The sequence below is a fragment of the Gallus gallus genome, chromosome 14, assembly GCF_016699485.2.
Source record: "Gallus gallus isolate bGalGal1 chromosome 14, bGalGal1.mat.broiler.GRCg7b, whole genome shotgun sequence".
NCBI classification, from domain to species: domain Eukaryota; kingdom Metazoa; phylum Chordata; class Aves; order Galliformes; family Phasianidae; genus Gallus; species Gallus gallus.
Genome location: NC_052545.1, coordinates 11,923,364 through 11,940,513, shown reverse-complemented (window position 1 = coordinate 11,940,513; position 17,150 = coordinate 11,923,364). Strand labels below are relative to the sequence as shown.

General features: G+C 37.8%; 1 protein-coding gene across 15 annotated transcripts in view; it reads left to right on the top strand.

The window, feature by feature from the left end:
• The window catches only part of KATNIP (katanin interacting protein), a 66,097-nt gene that overhangs the window by 26,137 nt on the left and 22,810 nt on the right, over nt 1-17,150 (top strand). For 12 of the 15 annotated variants that reach the window (XR_005839741.2, XM_040647467.1, XM_040647465.1 and 9 more), the window contains 8 exons: nt 176-339; nt 1,721-1,827; nt 2,272-2,386; nt 3,596-3,802; nt 5,946-6,083; nt 9,112-9,988; nt 15,132-15,866; nt 16,428-16,636. Coding sequence is in view for 14 of the 15 variants with exons in the window: in XM_040647467.1 (XP_040503401.1) it covers nt 176-339; nt 1,721-1,827; nt 2,272-2,386; nt 3,596-3,802; nt 5,946-6,083; nt 9,112-9,988; nt 15,132-15,866; nt 16,428-16,636 (2,552 nt within the window). In the remaining variant the exon portion in view is untranslated. The remainder of the gene's footprint in view (nt 1-175; nt 340-1,720; nt 1,828-2,271; nt 2,387-3,595; nt 3,803-5,945; nt 6,084-9,111; nt 9,989-15,131; nt 15,867-16,427; nt 16,637-17,150) is intronic. The other 3 variants (XM_040647471.2, XM_040647475.2, XM_040647476.2) reach the window with 3 other exon arrangements.

The window sequence follows — 17,150 nt, the reverse complement described above, 5'->3', positions numbered from 1 at the left end:
GGATCCTAATGTAAAAACAAATCGGAGCAATTTAGCCTTGCTTTGGTTGGTTACTGATTAGTTAATGTAGCCCTGTGCTAGTAACAGAATTGGATGCTTCAGATGTATGCTGTTGAAATATTCCATACTTGTTTGTCTGTACAAATGGATATTCCTTTGTTCTTTTTCATGACAGGACCATTAAGTCGACCAGAAAGACCACTTTCAGCAGCTCGAAAGAATGAGTGTGAAAAGGACTCTGAACTCTCTGTTTCAGCTGTGGTTAAAGCTATGCAAATTGAAAATGAAGCCTTGCAGAGAGATTTGCAAAGCCAGTCAGTTTCCACAAGCCCTCAAAAGGTATGGCAAAAATAATGTTTTATCAAGAAGGAGAAAAGACATTTTCCTTAAACACAAATTATAATAGTTAATTCTTACACAGTTTTACAATTGTGTAAGAATAAACAGTGATATGTCAATTGTAATTGGATTTGTATTACTTCCATGGGGTGTGGGTGTGTGTGTTCATTGTTTTTTTAAGTCCGGTTCCTTGGGATATCATCCCACAGCTTTCTCTTGATTTCAGGGATCACTGAGCAACTGATAGCTCACTCACGTGACATGTCTACACAGTCAAGTGCACAGCTGTAGGCCCATTTGAGCCATTTTCGTTCTGAAAAGCTCCTTAAACAAGATGTGATTTTCTTGCCAATATTTCCTACCACCTTACTAAACTCATTAATATGAGCACAGTTTCTTGTTAATAACGCGTGCTTGGCATGTGCAGTGTGTGTATGTCTCTTATCTCCAATAAGCATGTTTAAAAGCAATTAAAAACTTAATAAACAAGACAATAAGCAAGATTCTACTCCCTTCAGGTCAGACTGTTATTCCCTCTTAAGTCAAAAAATCAGATTTGTGCAGACAGTCCTTGCTAAACACTGGACATAATTCTATCCTCTTAACAGAAATACAGTACATAAAGAAATTCAGTCATAAATTGTTAAGCTTGCAGAACTATCTTTTTGGGACAGCATTCATAGGTTCAAAATCTGTTTAAACATCATTTCATTAGAAAGAAAAAAGAGGTGCATATACATAATGGTCTGGTTATGATCTGATTTTTTTATTTTGGGGGGGGGTGTGGTAGACCTGTGTGAAGCCAGGAGTTGGCCTTGTTGATCCTTATTGGTCCATTCTATCCTGGGATATTTTATGGTTTTATATCTCCTTGGAGCTAATTGAATTCTGAGAGTTTTCAAGACTGTTTACAGTTCTAATCTAAAATGATGCTCCATGAGATTGTGAGTTATTGCTGTTTTGAATATGTTTTGAATGAGAAAGCCTAGGCAGAACTGTGCCAATGCTTTAGCCAACTCTGCGTCCTATCCAATACATAAGATTTTAGACGTATAAAAAACATACATATGTGGTACACATACATAGTGTATTTTAATGTATATAAATGTGTGTACAGTTATATTCTGTATACATATGTAGTCATTGCAGAATGCTTTTATGTTGCCTTTGTTCCTCGTAGGTGATCAAGCTCAGCCCTTTCATGGCAAATTAAGGCCAGTTCTGCTGAATGTGCTTTAACTCTATGTATAGATTTACAGATTAACTAAGGTTAGCAGAGCCCAGAAGTTAGCCTGAACTCATCTGTTCTGGAGGTGCAGACTGATACTCACTGGTATATAGAGAACAATGTGAATGAAACATTGTTTTTTTTCTTACACAGAAGAAGTTTTCTGTTTCACCTGTTCTCTCTGCAATGGTTGAACCTTCAGAAAAAACCCAGGTGAAGACTGCTGTCACAAAAGATGTAGAGAACACTTCTGGAAACAGGTATATGTATTTCCTTTAAGACTAACTTCCTTTCTAAGGGGATATTTTTCCATACTGAGCACCGCTTCATCTGATGGCCTTTAAATGCCCAAGGACAAGTATTGGCAAAAACATGGAGAAGACTCTAGCCTTGGACCGGTAGCTGTTAATCAGGGAACTGCCAATAGTTTATATTATCTATGCATTACCTCTGTTCATATTACTATGAATTACTTTCTCAAACTGCCTCATATCTAGCAGAGAACTGGAGCATGGTCTTTTAACCAGACAGTGTTTATCTGGGGTGGAATGCTGTGACGGCTATTGTTCAACATGGGGTACCTAGGTTGGTCTATGGGGTGTATGGGTTAATTCTGTCATCTGTTTACCTTCACATCAACAAAACTGTTCCTTAAAAATGTGAGAATTAAAAGGAAACAATATACAAAAGAACATGTGTTTCAGACACGAGGAGGAACTTCTGGAATTTCTTCAGGAGACTGAGAGCAATTCTACCTGTGATAATGAAATACTCCTATCTGATGAAAAATCGGAAGCAGATTATGTTTTAACAGAGAAGGTCTGTATATAAGTGCACTGTAATTGTTGCTTCCAAGTACTATGGAAATGCAAATGCATTGCATGATCAGCATTACCCTGTGACAGGGTAAGAGAATTTATCACCCTCATAGATTACAGCCCTCTTGAAAGTGTAAGAAAACAAGTCTCTGTCTTACTGGTAGGTTCTTTGGACTATTTAATTCTTGTCTGAGTCCTTCATGAGAACATGCTAATATTTATCATATTACTTGAGCTCTAATATGTTTTGGATTAATTAACCATAGCTATCTGATGGTGGCTCCTTCTAGAATATGTCAGCACTGGGTGCTGTTTTGGTTGAAGTCCTGTTCTAGTGTAGTGGTCTCTTCTAATTCATGCTTTTAATAGACCTGAGAATTTTCATATTAAAACAGATTCTTATTTCTTAGTAAGAATAAAGATCCTTTATTAATCATCAAGGTGAGTGATCTAATATGCAAGAAAGCCCAGATGTTTCAGCAAAAGTTGATCTTTGAGCGACCTAATGTGTACAAATTCTCTCTCCCAATTGTTTCCTGGTGGTCTGATTCTCTTGGACTGCTTATTGGCAAAGAGATGTAAAAGTTGTGTGGCTGTTTCTGCCCTTTGGGCTCTCACATGCTGTGGGAGCCAAGACAACAGATATCAGTTAGCTTGTGCTGGCTTACAAAAACCCGCATGGTGGTTTGACTTTTTCAAATCGAAGATGGAACAGTTTGGCTGGTGTATCTTAGCATTTATTTGAATTGCCCCTGAAAGTGTTTATTGAGCAGCGCTTGGAAAAATATAAGTCAAAAACTGTAGAACAGTAGAGTTGAGTTCTCCCATGCTTCCTTATTTGGACTCTTATCCCTATATTTTATAGTACAGTTTGTAATCACAGTTCACGTATTATTTTGCAAGCAGAAAATAGTTTCCTCTGTTCATCAGTTACAAAGGAATAAGACAAAGCTGTTTTCTCCTTAGGCTAAGGGGTGGATGAAACCTAAGAGGGGTGGTAAGTTCTCTTCTCTTACCCTGCCTATAGGTTTTTCAGTTGGTGTGGGGTAGAATTGGTGGAATACAGAATGATTAAATATCCAGATAGCTCTGAATTTACAGGCTTTTTTTTCTTCTGAATCAACAGCATTGTAGTCTTAACAGTCTTTTTATATTGCTGCAGATTCTATTGTTGTCACTTACGTGTATACTGTATTTCACTTGGGTCCAGATGACGACAAATGTGGAAGTATGCGATGCCATTTATGTGACTGTGGAACTTCTTTCTAACTGGGGAAATCCACTAAACATTGGCTTGAGAGAGGTGGAATTCTTTGATTTATACAACAAAAAGATATTTGTGTCTCCTCATGATGTGGACATTCGAAATGCTGACTACCCAGGGGATTTGTGCTGCTTGGTCAATAAGAACTTAAATGTAAGACAACAGTTTAGTCCTGGATATGACAACTTCTGTTTTTAATGTTTAATATTCCATCACAGAGTTTCTTCTTAGGTTGCATGATTGCATTTTGAAACCTAGTTTTCTTGTCCCAGATGTTGCTATTCAGTTATGTTTTATAATGTTAAGAATTTGTTAGGCTTTGTTAACTGAGCAACTGGAGACAGATGTGTTTAACTGTTTCTTATGTATTAATACTTTGATATTGTCTCGGGTGAAGGGACACATTTTTACACTGCTGTAATCACAGTATTTGCAGGAAAAAAATCACAACCTTAAGGATAGGGAATTTCACATTTTTACAGTATGTCTGCTGTTAAATTAATTCTTGTGCTCTGAAGGTATAGAAGCATCACTGCTAGCTTCTTGTTTCAGTAAACTCAAGACTGGAATTTACTTCTTTTGCACCTGTTCCATTGTTATGCTTTTACTTAGAGAGGGACCATGGAAGAATGGATAGATTGATTTCAACAAGAGAAAGAAAAACATGTAGTGTGGTGGAAGAAAATGACTTCATAGTTCTTTTGTCAGATTGTAAGATAAGGTTCTCTTACAAACTAGAAACAATGGACTTCGAATTACAAATGAAATCCCTGAAGAAACTAGCTAATTTACAGAGCCCTTTATACAGCTGTAATTTCAGTTGCGCTGCACATTCTCTGTCCTCTGACTGCTTGATACAAAGCATTCAAAAGTCTCCCCAGGACTTCAGAGGTAGTATTCTAATGAAAGCTGGTGTGACTTAGGATTTGTGTATGTATAGCTCTTTCAGACCTCAGAATCTCAAGAACAAATGACTGCAATAGAAATATCTGTATGCACCAATGATGTTTCTTCAGTGTTGAACTCATGTCTTGTCTCTTCAGTGCTCAGCCCTTCCTTTTCTGTGAATTGGGCATAGCTCCAGTGATGATACAAAGCTGTGTCTTAGACACCAATCTCCCAGAAATCAAAGGTTCCTGCTCTTTTTTTGCCATTTGATGCAGTGCAAATGTAGTGAATACTTACTGCATATCACCTTCACTCTGTTGATTCAAAGGACTTTTGGGATAGATGTTTTTTGTTGCTAACTGCATTTAATGGCAGCAACTCCAGAGCAGGGATAAATCATGTATAATGTGATAAAACATGAGACACCTCCTCAGTCTGAGTCTGGGCATGGATTCAGCAAGGTATCTTGAAGTTCTGATGTTGGATCTTTGACACAAGTATACTCATTCCTAAGCACTTCCACATACACATAGAGTATGTATGTACTGTGGATGCTTGAAAATAGAAAGAGCAGTAATGTATCTACTAATCTGAGATCACCAAAATGTTGTTTAGGTACATCTTTATGTTTTGCCCTCGTTTATTTCTGCTGTCAGTTAATGTTTGGTGTCAAGTATACTAATATTCAATGCTTTGTTTCCTAAACTCCTTTCTTCTCTCTCTCTGAGCTGCCACATACTTTTACTTTTTTCTTCTAAACGTGAATGACAGCACTTTTTAGCAATGTCCAGAGCTTACTTAGTACTTTTAAGTGTCTACAACAACCATAACCAATTGTATGTACAATCTGTGTTCACAGCTTCTATTTTATCCCGAATTCTAAACGTAGCTCTAAGGAATAGATCTGCAAGTGAAATTAGTTGTCTGTAAAGACCGCAGAAGATAGAGGTGGTGAAATAAAATTGATAAGATTTCCCTTGTTAGATGGCAAGATAGAAGCACAAGCACTCTTAAGAAATTGTAAAATGATTAGACAGTGTCCATTCTGTTCAGTGATCCCCTTTAGCGCTCGCAAAGCTGATTAATTTGATTAAAATAAACTGGGCTTGCATTGACCCTGCAGTTACAAAGCATGGCAGACTGCCTGTCATTTGTGAGCGTGCAGATGTCTCTCTGGGATGGCAAGCAGCTGACCTTTATCTAATTGTCAGATTGTGAGCTGTCTTACAGGCAGGAGAGTCAGATTTATTGTTTGGAAATGAGGTTAAGGTTTTGCTTTTAATATAGCAGATTTTATTATATGATTACTTTTCTAATTGATTTTTTTTCTGTGGGGTGGTAAATTAATCAAAATACCCTGCTTCAGAAGAAAGAGTATTGGTGACAGTCTGCTTGTATGTGTTTTTAGACGAGAAAGGAAGGCGCCCTTTGGATGTGCCCTTTCTATCCGCCCATCCAACTTTACTTTGTTATCCGCAATCCCACCCGATCCCATGACTTTGGTGTATCCAAGATCAAGATTTGGAATTACAGCACAACAACTAGTGTAAGTAGTCTTTTCTCACCTCCTCTGTATGCGTGCTCTCCTTTTTCTGTACGAACTTCAGTTTGATCTTCACTCTGAAGTATGAAATATAAGTAGATGATTTCTCTTATAAAATACGGAGCTTGGAGGGGCCCATGTCTACCGTACATTTCTGCTTCTGTTGTTGATTGTTAGAGGTAGAAATGTAAATGCTACCATTTTCATAGGCAGTGCTAGCGTTTATGTATGTATTACAAGCCTAATAAAAGGGTTGCATCTTCTAAAGGTAGTGCTTTACTGTGGTGAGAAATAAAGAGTCAGGGTAAGTGCATTTTAGTGTTGAGCATTTGGAGTTGTTTTATCACGATATAAAAAAAATCCTTGATTTCTTGTGTATATACGTATAAACAGGCTGAATGTTGATTAATTCTGGTTTTATTGTTTTAATTAAAAAGTATACTAACTACATGTACATAAAATAACTAGTAATCTAATGTTACTAGAGAGACATCTGATGGCAGATGGTCTCCTGTTTGTGTGTTTGAATGTTACCATGGAAATTATTCTTGTTTGTACACTGCAACGTTGAGGGGAAAAAAGTCCCAGGTACTGGATCAAAGAGGATTTGCTGCTCTGGATTATCAATAAGAGGCTTTATCTCTCTGGTTTTCTTCTCATCTACGTTCTTATATAAGCATATGGTAATTTATACATACAGAAATGACTGTGGAATGAACAGCTTAAAGAAGTTTACTATAAATTGATATATATTCATTTTCTGGAATTGTAATAGCTTTTTTCTATTAAAATGTGGACTACAGAATGTTCCATCCCAGTTAGAGGGCATGAAAGGGACTGATGTTTTTGGAGGTAATAGTATGAATTTGTTACTGAGCCTATTGAGTGTAATATGGGAAATACACATGACCATACTTGCATGTTGCAAGGCAATGATTTTTTTAATATACCTCTATAGAGCAAACTGTAAAATCCATTAGGAGCACAGATTTCAGTAGCAGTCCTGCAATACACATGGACTACACGATTATCAGTTCTGCCTGACTCTCTAACTTTCCATGAGGAAATTTTGTCTGAGAAGTAATAAAAACTAAAACATAATTAGATGTGTTTTATTCCTGCTAATGTAAATCTAGAGCTGTATTTTGTACTGCTTTTGGGTACTCATTCTAGCCACCCTTCCCTCAAAAACCACATAAGCAAGAGGTGTCTGTGTAGTACTTCAAACAATGGGTGGAAGGATAATTCAGGCCTGTACTTGTGTATTGTTGAAAGTATTTGAGCTTTAGATTTTGATTTGGGAAGTAGAAAAGAATGTGTCTGAAGGAAGCTGTAAAAGCCAGATGACATTGTCATCAATTTAGTGCATTCCAAAGTAAGTCTCAGGGAATGCTTCACCTTGCATCCTTCGTTTACTTCCATTGAGGTCTGTGGAAAACGAGGTCAGTTTTAGCCTGCAAGAGCAGAACAAAAGTAACAGCACTCCTTTTTTTGTTTTCTTGGAGGTTTTTTCCCAAGTTTATCTGAAATATTGAGACATTACAAAAATGCTTGCTGTGGCCTTGAAATTAAATTTACCTTATGCTATTAAACCCGTTTTCCTAAGAGCTGCCATAGTTTGTATGTATGTCTTGATAATGTGTATGGAATTAATAGTTAAATGCATGAATATCTTAGTTGCTCTCCAGCTGGATAATTTTACCTTTCAAGTGCTTGTTTGTATTTCATATCCATCCTCCTGAGTTGGAGATCTTTTTCACCCAAGTCCTTGCACAGAAAATGCATCCCAGTCCAGTTTTACAGTTCTTGCCTAATCTGGAGCTTTGTTCCAGCAGAGTTAAGTTTATAGTTTTTGATTTATTTTCTATTGCTCCTTCTTCTTCATTTTTCTTTGAGAACTCAGGCAGAGGCAACGTTCTTTGGGTGTAATTCACAGAAAAGCCCCTCAAGTTTTCAGCTTTGCACAAACATTACTGGTGTATCCAGGAATACCCTCCCTGTTGCTTCAGTGGGAAGCACTACCCCAGCAGGCACCCTGTAAGGGCTGAAGATGCAAGCTGGGATGGAATGTTAAGAAGAATCTTGAAACTATTTTTACCAAATCTCTTATTTTTCTCTCTGATCATATCTACTTGCTAGTTATGAGACGCTTTTCCTTCCAGAACTACTAGAAGGACAAAAAAGCTTCCTCAGATGAAGTCTCAAGTGTTTGCAGGGTGGCTTTTTGTTGAAATTACTTATGAGAAATGGACTTGTCTTCCAGCCTAAGCTTTCAACCTTTCCCATCACATCTGATCACTAAGCAACTCGAAGCTCAGAAGGGGAGAACAGAGAGAATATTAATTCCAACTTCAATTGAATAATAAAATCAGATTTTTAATGGGTGCCACAGAAAACAATTACGTGGAGATTTAATGAGTGGCAGAGCTGTCTGACATAAAGGCCTTTTATTTATAAGGCTAGTTAAGTGTTTAAATAGGCTATCAGGCCTGAAGTTGTCTTATTTGAAAACTATTAAAAACAGATTTATTTGCTAAGGTATTGGTTATTATACTTCCTTTAGTGCTAATAGGTGGATGAGAATTTTAATATCCTTTCTACCCTTGTATTTCTTTAAGTCTTTAACTCTAGTGTCTTTGTGGGTAACTGTTCACCCTGTAGCATACATGTGAAGTAAGTGGTGATTCTTAAAGATGCTGAAACAAAATCTACCTCTGGAATTTACATCTTGATCCAAAATAATTATATTTAATCTAGGTGACTTTGGTCAAGCTTTTCTAAACATGTTTATTTCCTTGATGTCCACCAAAATAATTTGTAGTAGTGTCTAGCAGCATGGTTGATCTTTTTTAATACGTTCTTAACTATCTCACAGTAGTTTTCACTTACTTGAGCTTTTCATTTAAGAAGTGATTATAAGCATGTTACTGATATGAGCTTTTTATTGCTTTCATCTCTTTGTCAGAGTTCCAGAACAGTGATGTCTAACATTGGAACAGTTTATTTGATCTCCATACCTTTATTTTTCCAGGACCTTGATGTTGGAGCAAAGAAGGTGAAGTTATATGTTGATGAGAACCTTGTATTTGATGGTGAATTGGAAAGAGCCTGTGGAGATCTGATTGCTGACCATGGCACTACAATTGACCTTACAGAATGCAAGCAGGGTATAACCCGTTCTTCACATGGAAGTAAAGAAGTAAATGCAACTGCAGTGACGGGCGAGGAAGTGGATCTGCATTTTGAATGTTTACAGACAAACCATACATCAGTAAGCTCAAAATCTCTGCCAGAAGAAAATCTTGAGGATAAGGTGAACTCAGTCAGCTTGACTAAGGAAAACTTATCTGAGTTAGAGGATGATCTAGAAGTGTTACCGTCTCACGTTTGTATAGAAGATACGAAAGAAAGTGTGGCAGTAGAAGTTATTGATCATGATCAGTTTGATGATGAACTTCCTTTGAGTGGGCAAATGGAAAAGCTAACAGGAAGAAAATTGTCTGATTCTGCAGGTGCAATTCCTTCTTGGTTACACTCATCGTCCCAAGGAAGAGAGAATCCTCAAGATAGTTCTGGTAAGCAGAAGCCTCCCTGGCTTGCTTCAGAACATTGTTTAGGCTTGAAATTTCAAACACACTCAGATATAATCACGAAGAACTTCCCTGATCTGACTAATGAAGATGCCAAGTGTCACAGAAGTGAGCTGGGAAGATCGAGTAGTAGAAATGCAAATGGAGATGTGAGATCACAAATGCTGACCAGAAAGGACAGTGATGTTGACTTAGATGTTTCAGAGCAACGTTCTAACAAGCATGGCTGCAGCATGGAGTACCCGACAAGTGGAAGGAGAAGTGTAAAAAAGCAGGGATTAAACACCATGAATCTTAGAGATGATTCAACACTCAAAGGTAAGAGGTCATAATAGCAACCTTAGTGTAAGGGCTGATATTTTTTTCACTTTGGAGAAGCACAAAATCATTTTGGTTGGAAGATACCTCTTGACATCATCTTGTCAACTCCCTTGCTTAAACAGTGAGGTAAAACATTATCCAAACTGACGGTGGTTCAGTGTTTGACTACTCTCACTGTAAAGGCACTTTCCTGTTTTAACATTGAGTTTTGTGGTTTTTAATTTGTGTCCACTGCCTCATGTTCTGTTGCTGAAGAGAACCTGGCTCCATCATGTTCATTAACTTCCACAAGGTATTTATACACATCAATAAAATGCCCCTGAGCTTTCTCTTCTCTGGGCTGAAGATTCCCAGCTCTCTCAGCATATCCTCATAGGAAGGGTGCTTTGGTCCCTTAATCATCTTTGTGGCCCTGGTATGGACTTGTTCCATTAAGTTTACTTGAAACTGCGTGCAGTACTCCCACTTTAGCATATTGAAAGAAGGTAAAATGTTTTGCTAGGAACATGTTATGTTTTCCCATGGGAGCAGGTTATTTTTCTTTTAGCTGCCTTTCCAAAGAAAGAGCTGCAGCTTTCTGCATTTGCAGTTTTGCTTAGGTGCATATTTAAAGAAGGGAATAAAAAAAAAACACTTTTTGTTGTTGTTATCAATCTCAGTGTTTTAACCAAGCTTATGTTCCTGGATTCTCAGTTTCCTCTCTGTGACACGAGCAAGTATACTATATATAGGCTAATCCATGAACCATGTAATGCAGCTCTATATTTGATAGACCTGATAGGCCTAAATCTCTCTCATTTCTTTGTTACTGTGCTATTCATCTAATTCTAGAATATATTTTCTTTTGTATATCCTTTAAAGAAGATCTTGCATTAAGTTAAGGAGTTAAAACCTACTTGTAATGGAAACGCTTAAAATATATAATTTAACAGAGGATCAGTAACAATATAGAATGAGAGATTTCCCTGCATTAAAAGCAAAAGATTTGTCTGTATCACAAGATGGCATAGAAAGCCCCTCTCACTCTATTATGTTCTCTTTTAACCTTTGCTTTGATGCATGCCTAAATTAAGTGGAAAACTAATACTGAGGAACAATACAGTGACCTTACAGCAACTTCAGCTTAACTTTTGACTTTTAACTAGAGAGAGTTTGAATTTAAGTATTTGCCTTCATTACAGAAATCGTAAATAAATCTCACCCTAGGAATTTATTTCAGTTAGAAAAATGGTAACAATTTAGGAGTTATGATGTTAACTATCATGTTTCTTGTTAGGGTATCCTCTAATTTTGCCCACTGTAGCTTTAGTTATCTACTACTTAGAACTCTTAGCAGGAAAAAAGTGACAAGAAAACTCTCAATAGGTGGTTGTTGCTGGGGAAAATCGCTTCTTGCAACTTTTGTTCCCTGTACCGTACGTGCAGGGCAAAGTCATTTTCAGGGAGCATTAACAATAGTGAAATGGCTTTACATGTTTCCTGAAGAGTGATGAATTTCAACTTCTACAGGGCTATGGGAACTTCAGTTTCCCAACAGAAGCGTGCAACAGGGGGATTGCTACACGCACCCATATGCAACATCACAGCTCTTCTTTGGTCATTAAATGAGGAATAATGAGAGAAAACGGAAATTAGAAATAGCACATCCAGGCACACTTGGCTTGAGTTACTGAAGATAAAAATGTATGTTTTTATAGCAACAGTAACTGCTTCAGTGTGCAAAGCAAATGATAAAAGTATGTTGATAAAATTTGCGAATAACATAATTTGGGGTGTTATGAGTTGAGAGGATTGAAGAACTGCACAGCAACTTGAGGACTGGAGTAATAGGAGTGGAATGCAGTGCAGAAGTACTGCTTGCAAGGTCACTTGGGGACTAATAGAGAATTAAGTTGTAAGCTGAGTAATCATCAATTGCAAATGATTGAGGAAGAGAAGGATCCTGGCTGAGTAGCTGATCACAGATTGACTGTGAAGTGCTGGTGTGACGCAGGCATGATTATAGCGAGGCACTCGAAGGATGTATCAGCAGAGGCTTTTCTGATAGTTAGGGAAATGTTAATATCTCAGCACAGGCACTTGTGAGACTTCAGTTGGAAAACTGCTGTTCTGATCATCCGTTTTCAGGAAAGTTGATTGCAAAGTGGAACAGAAGAGAGCATTTAAAATGATTTGGGAAATGAAGCGTGTGATTGCAGCATGGAAATATGATTGCTATTTTTAGCTGCAGGGAATAGGCATGAGATTAATACAACGGAGGAGGGAAGAGGAAAGATGTTGTTTTCAAGCTTGTGTTGCCCCCAGAACGTAGTTTACTGAAGTTCTGAGAGGCAGTGCATGGTGTGTGTTGCTGGCAGAAGTAGGACACGAGATTTGGTGATTGAAGGCACTCGTCCAAAGCTCACAGGGGAGATGCACGTTAGTGGGATTATTTCTGGACTCCTTTGGATGGCGTCCATCACACAATCGGGCATGCAGAAGATTAGATGTCTGACATATGCAAGTGGATATTCTTTATCAAAGTTGATGGCAGGAATACTGTGACTTGTTCACAAGGCTCCAATAAAAGCAATATATGATAGATGCTGAAAGGAATGGTAGACGCTGTAAATCTTCAGCCATTGACCTCTGCTTTCTTTTCAGAACTCCTCTTTTCCTGGTGTTGCTCTTTAATATAGCTAACAAACCTATTAACCTCCCATTGAAAATCACTCCTATTGAACTCTTGGAGAAGGTGTAATCTCTGCCGTGCTTGCAGTACTTAACCTTTAAAAAGAAGAAAACAAAAGAAAAAAATCAAAACCAGGAAAAGCCAATGGATATCAAATACACTTCTATGCTTCCCTATCCTGAAATTTTCAAGCTTTGCGATTTTTAAAGTGGTAAAGAAATATACGGTATCTTCTTTTAAATTCTGAGAATCTTGGAAGCACTGTTTGTGATCACCCACCCCAGGAGAATGTGTACAGGTATAGATTTCAACAACAAAGTGATTTGCAAATGACTGCTCTTCTCTGCAGTCACTCTCTGAAATTTGCTTCCTATTTGTATTTCACTTGTGGGATGGGGGAGAGTGGCCAGGTTGGTGTCCAGACTTTCATGCTTATGCATATGGAACACAATGCTCTTTCAGGTAGTTTCCCATCTGCTTTTGAATTCTTATTTTTATCTCACTTGTCCCCTGTGTAAATGATTATTGGCCATAGACAGATTAGGAACATTGCCTCTTTCCCTGTGATTCCAAAAACGAAGTTAAAAATTAGTCTTAAGAAGTCTTCTGGGAAAACATTATTTTGCATTTTATTGCAATTGGCATTTATTCTTGAAAACCATTTGTTTTACTACACACTCAAGGACCTTATACAGAACTGAAATCTAGCCCATGGGCCTGTAATTGTTCAGTACTACATTTGCTTTTCTTCATTTGAAAATACACAAATGACAACTTTATTGAAAATCATAATTGTCTGCTCTTAATTGTGCTGAGGTGGAAATTAAGCAGCTCCATGGGGGGGGTCACAAGGAGAGCAGTGCTCCTACATAGCTCCTCTGTGCTGCCCCCTCCCCATGTTCCCATGAGATTCATGGTTATGTCCCATCTGCATCTTACTGTTGTTGAAGTGAGAAAAGCATTTGGTCTTAAGTGTGTGGATTGCAGTGCTCACCTCATCCTCACTGAATGCTGAACCTATGCCTTTTCTCACCACCTTTCCTTTTGTGCACGTGGCTGAGGATTCTTTCCCTCTTGCTGATTGTTTGTAGTTGCTTTGAGCGCTGTTGGTTTAACAGTTCTCTTTAGACCACCTTTGCACTCTGTATCTTCCTTTTGCTGGATGTGAGAATTGGCCCAAACTGTTCTGCCTTTCCCACAGTCTCTTCTGTGTTCAGAATAGAGTCAGAGTATTTTACTGTACCTAGCAGAAGTAGAGCAAATGTAGTTAGTTCATTTTGTAGTCTCTTCTCTTTCTCATCCTTCTCTCTTATATCGTTTTTCCTCTTTTTTCCTCTTCCTAATTGCTGTCCTTACCTTTCCTTCATTGAGCTCTTTCCTTCTTCTTTCTCTTGTTTTTAAATAGTGCTCAGCAGTGAGGATGGCTAATACAGGTGTAATGGCTTGGGTGGCCGAGATAGAGGAAACCTGTATGGTAGACCTCTGTTGTGCAGGATGGTGGCAGCAGAAACTGCAGTTAAAGGTAGACTATAGAGGATGGTGGCAAGAGCTGAAGAGAAAAGGACCTGCAGTTGTGCACATCTGATGCTAAATGTGTAGAAGCTACCATGCTAAGTTCAAGCAGCGTTTATGCTTTCTTTTGTCAGTCCTGCTAAAAAGCATGCTTTAAGTTTGTATCTCTCCAGCCATCATTCTGAGGGTTCCTCAAATGTATTTTTAGCTTTGAATATCAAGGCTGTATTGATATTGTATTGATACTGTACCTGAGGTGCTGGATTGATACTTCGTAAAGTTATGTTCAAGTGTTACACGTGTAAGAATTCTGATTTCCATCAACATTCAAGCTTGCATCTGGAGCAGAGGAGTTGTCTTCCTCCAGTCATTGTATGAATAATTCTGTTTCTGTTTTTCATTGTGCTTCTCTGACCCCTTCCTGGTGGTTCATCCCCTCCATGGAATGGACCTTCTTATTTCTTCCTATTTTGCTGAAAAAGGAAGCACTAGATTTCCTCTGTAATGCTTTAGGAACTTAAGCAGTTTAGCTGTGTCCGACTGCTTGACAGACCTTGTGCAGAAATGCAGACAGATGGTACGTTTTGATACTTACCCAATGAGTATCACTGGGACTTGTTTCCAAGGGTTTTGCCCAAGGTCTTAAATTATGAGATTTGCATAATGATGAACTTCTTTAAGCGTTGAGTCAAGAATTGCAAGTCTAAAACTGTAGTTTTGTTTATTGCTGCATGTTGCTCTTTAATATTAAAGTGATTATTTTCATTATGTCTAAATGGAAAGAGAAGTTGTGAGATATAGCCTTTATAACACAGAGGCTATATAAAAGTGCTAATATAACAGAATTTTATAGTCAGGGGAACACGAATGTGACCTGCATAGTTTTGGAACATCCATTGTAGTGGTTTGTTTCCAGTTGTGTCAGTATGTTAAATGCGTATGTAATGTTATTTTCAGATGAGGACTTGGCTATCAAGGAAGTTGGCACCTCTAGAGCAAAGTGGCACAATGAACAAGAACACACTCTGCAGGAGTCCTGGAACTCCTTGGTAAAGTTTAATTACTCCCATCGTGGCCGAATCTCTAACATGGATTTTCAAGGGGATATCTTCGATGAGTTTCTCCATCAGCAGAAAATCAGCCGGCCTGGAGAATGTCATCCCCTGAGAAAAGAGGGAGTACAAACACTACCAAAACGGCGAGAAGAAGAGAATTCTGTGGAGGCACATGATGGAAATGATTTTAAAATACCCGTTTTACCTTATGGGCAGCGCTTAGTAATAGACATTCGAACAACATGGGGAGACAGACATTATGTTGGTCTTAATGGAATTGAAGTTTTCAGTTCTAAAGGAGAGCCTGTTCAGATTTCAAAAATAACAGCTGAACCACCTGATATAAATATTCTACCAGCTTATGGCAAAGATCCCAGAGTAATAACCAATCTAATTGATGGGGTTAATCTGACGCAGGATGATATGCATCTCTGGCTAGCGCCATTTACCCCTGGAAAACCTCACTTTATCTTTATTGACTTTGTGAATCCCTGTCAAGTAGCTATGATTAGGATTTGGAATTATAACAAATCTCGCATACACTCTTTTAGGGGTGTGAAAGACATTATAATGATGTTAGATGAACAGTGCATCTTTAAAGGAGAAATTGCTAAAGCTTCAGGAACCTTGTCTGGAGGTATGCTATCATTTCTTTCTTACTTTGGGGAAGCAGCAGTACAATATAAACAAATAGATTTATCTTGTTTGTTATCTCTTTCCTCTTCTATGCAGTTTGGGACTTTTATATAGTACTGATTCCTTTTAATTTCAAAATGTAATGCAAAACTGTCTGATGCATTTTCTAATGATATTATGAATTTTAGTAGCATATGGAGCTAATTTTTATTCATAATGATATCTTATAAACAAGATCATATTTCAGTAACCTCAGATAGTCACTAGATATTTATAAGTTGCAGGTTTTTAGTTTTCACAGATATGATATTTTGGAGGAGGCGCTAAGAAGCTTTTTTCTCATCTTTTATATGTACTTAAATTTGACTGGGTCTTCAAGGTTTGACTGCTAGGCAATTAAGGTTGAAATTGGACATAATTCTATCAGTAGTCAGTACCTATTCCCCCTATATTATCTTTAACTGCCACTGTAGATTAAATGTAAAGGACTGAATAGCATTTTTTAGTACCCTAAATATTTTTCTACAAAGCTTCTCAACTTAATTCCGTATGTTGCCTTCAGCTCCAGAGCACTTTGGGGATACGATACTGTTCAGTACCGATGATGATATTCTTGAAGCTATATACTGCTATGATGAGACATATGATGGAGAAATGGAGAATGCCAGCTCTCTGAGATATGAAGAAGAGCTAAAGAGGCCAACAACTGCTGATGGGGATGGAGATGAAAGACCTTTTACGCAAGCAGGGTTAAGAACAGAGGATCAACAGGTAGGGATCTCTGCATTCGGAACTCTTATAACTGTGCCTTTCTGAAATGTGATATGGAAATAGGAGGCACTGATTTCTGTGGTGGTGTAAAGCTCTGTAGAAGAACTAATAAAGCTATCTGTGTTTTGAAGATTTTTTTCATCAGCTTAATAATTCATGGGAATTTTTTAAGCCCAGAGGTTCTTCCGCAGTTTGCTTTCTCTGGTTAATGAGACTACCAGGAAGGCTTTACGGGATCGTGTAAATATGTATTTTCTACTTACTTGAGCAGAGAGTACAGAGGTTTCTTTTTTTTGATTTAGGTAGTCCTGAGGATTTATACCACTGTCAGTGATTTTTACCATACATTTATTCGTGTAATGAGTAGCTCTGTTCCTCATCACTCCAAGGATTTTTTTTCCCCTATTTTCCACAGACAGTATGTGCTTGCTTATATCTTTCCCCTCAAATGAAATACCTGAGGTGGGATAGGATCCAGCATTATGTCATTTTATATCTTCCCAAATTCTCCTTT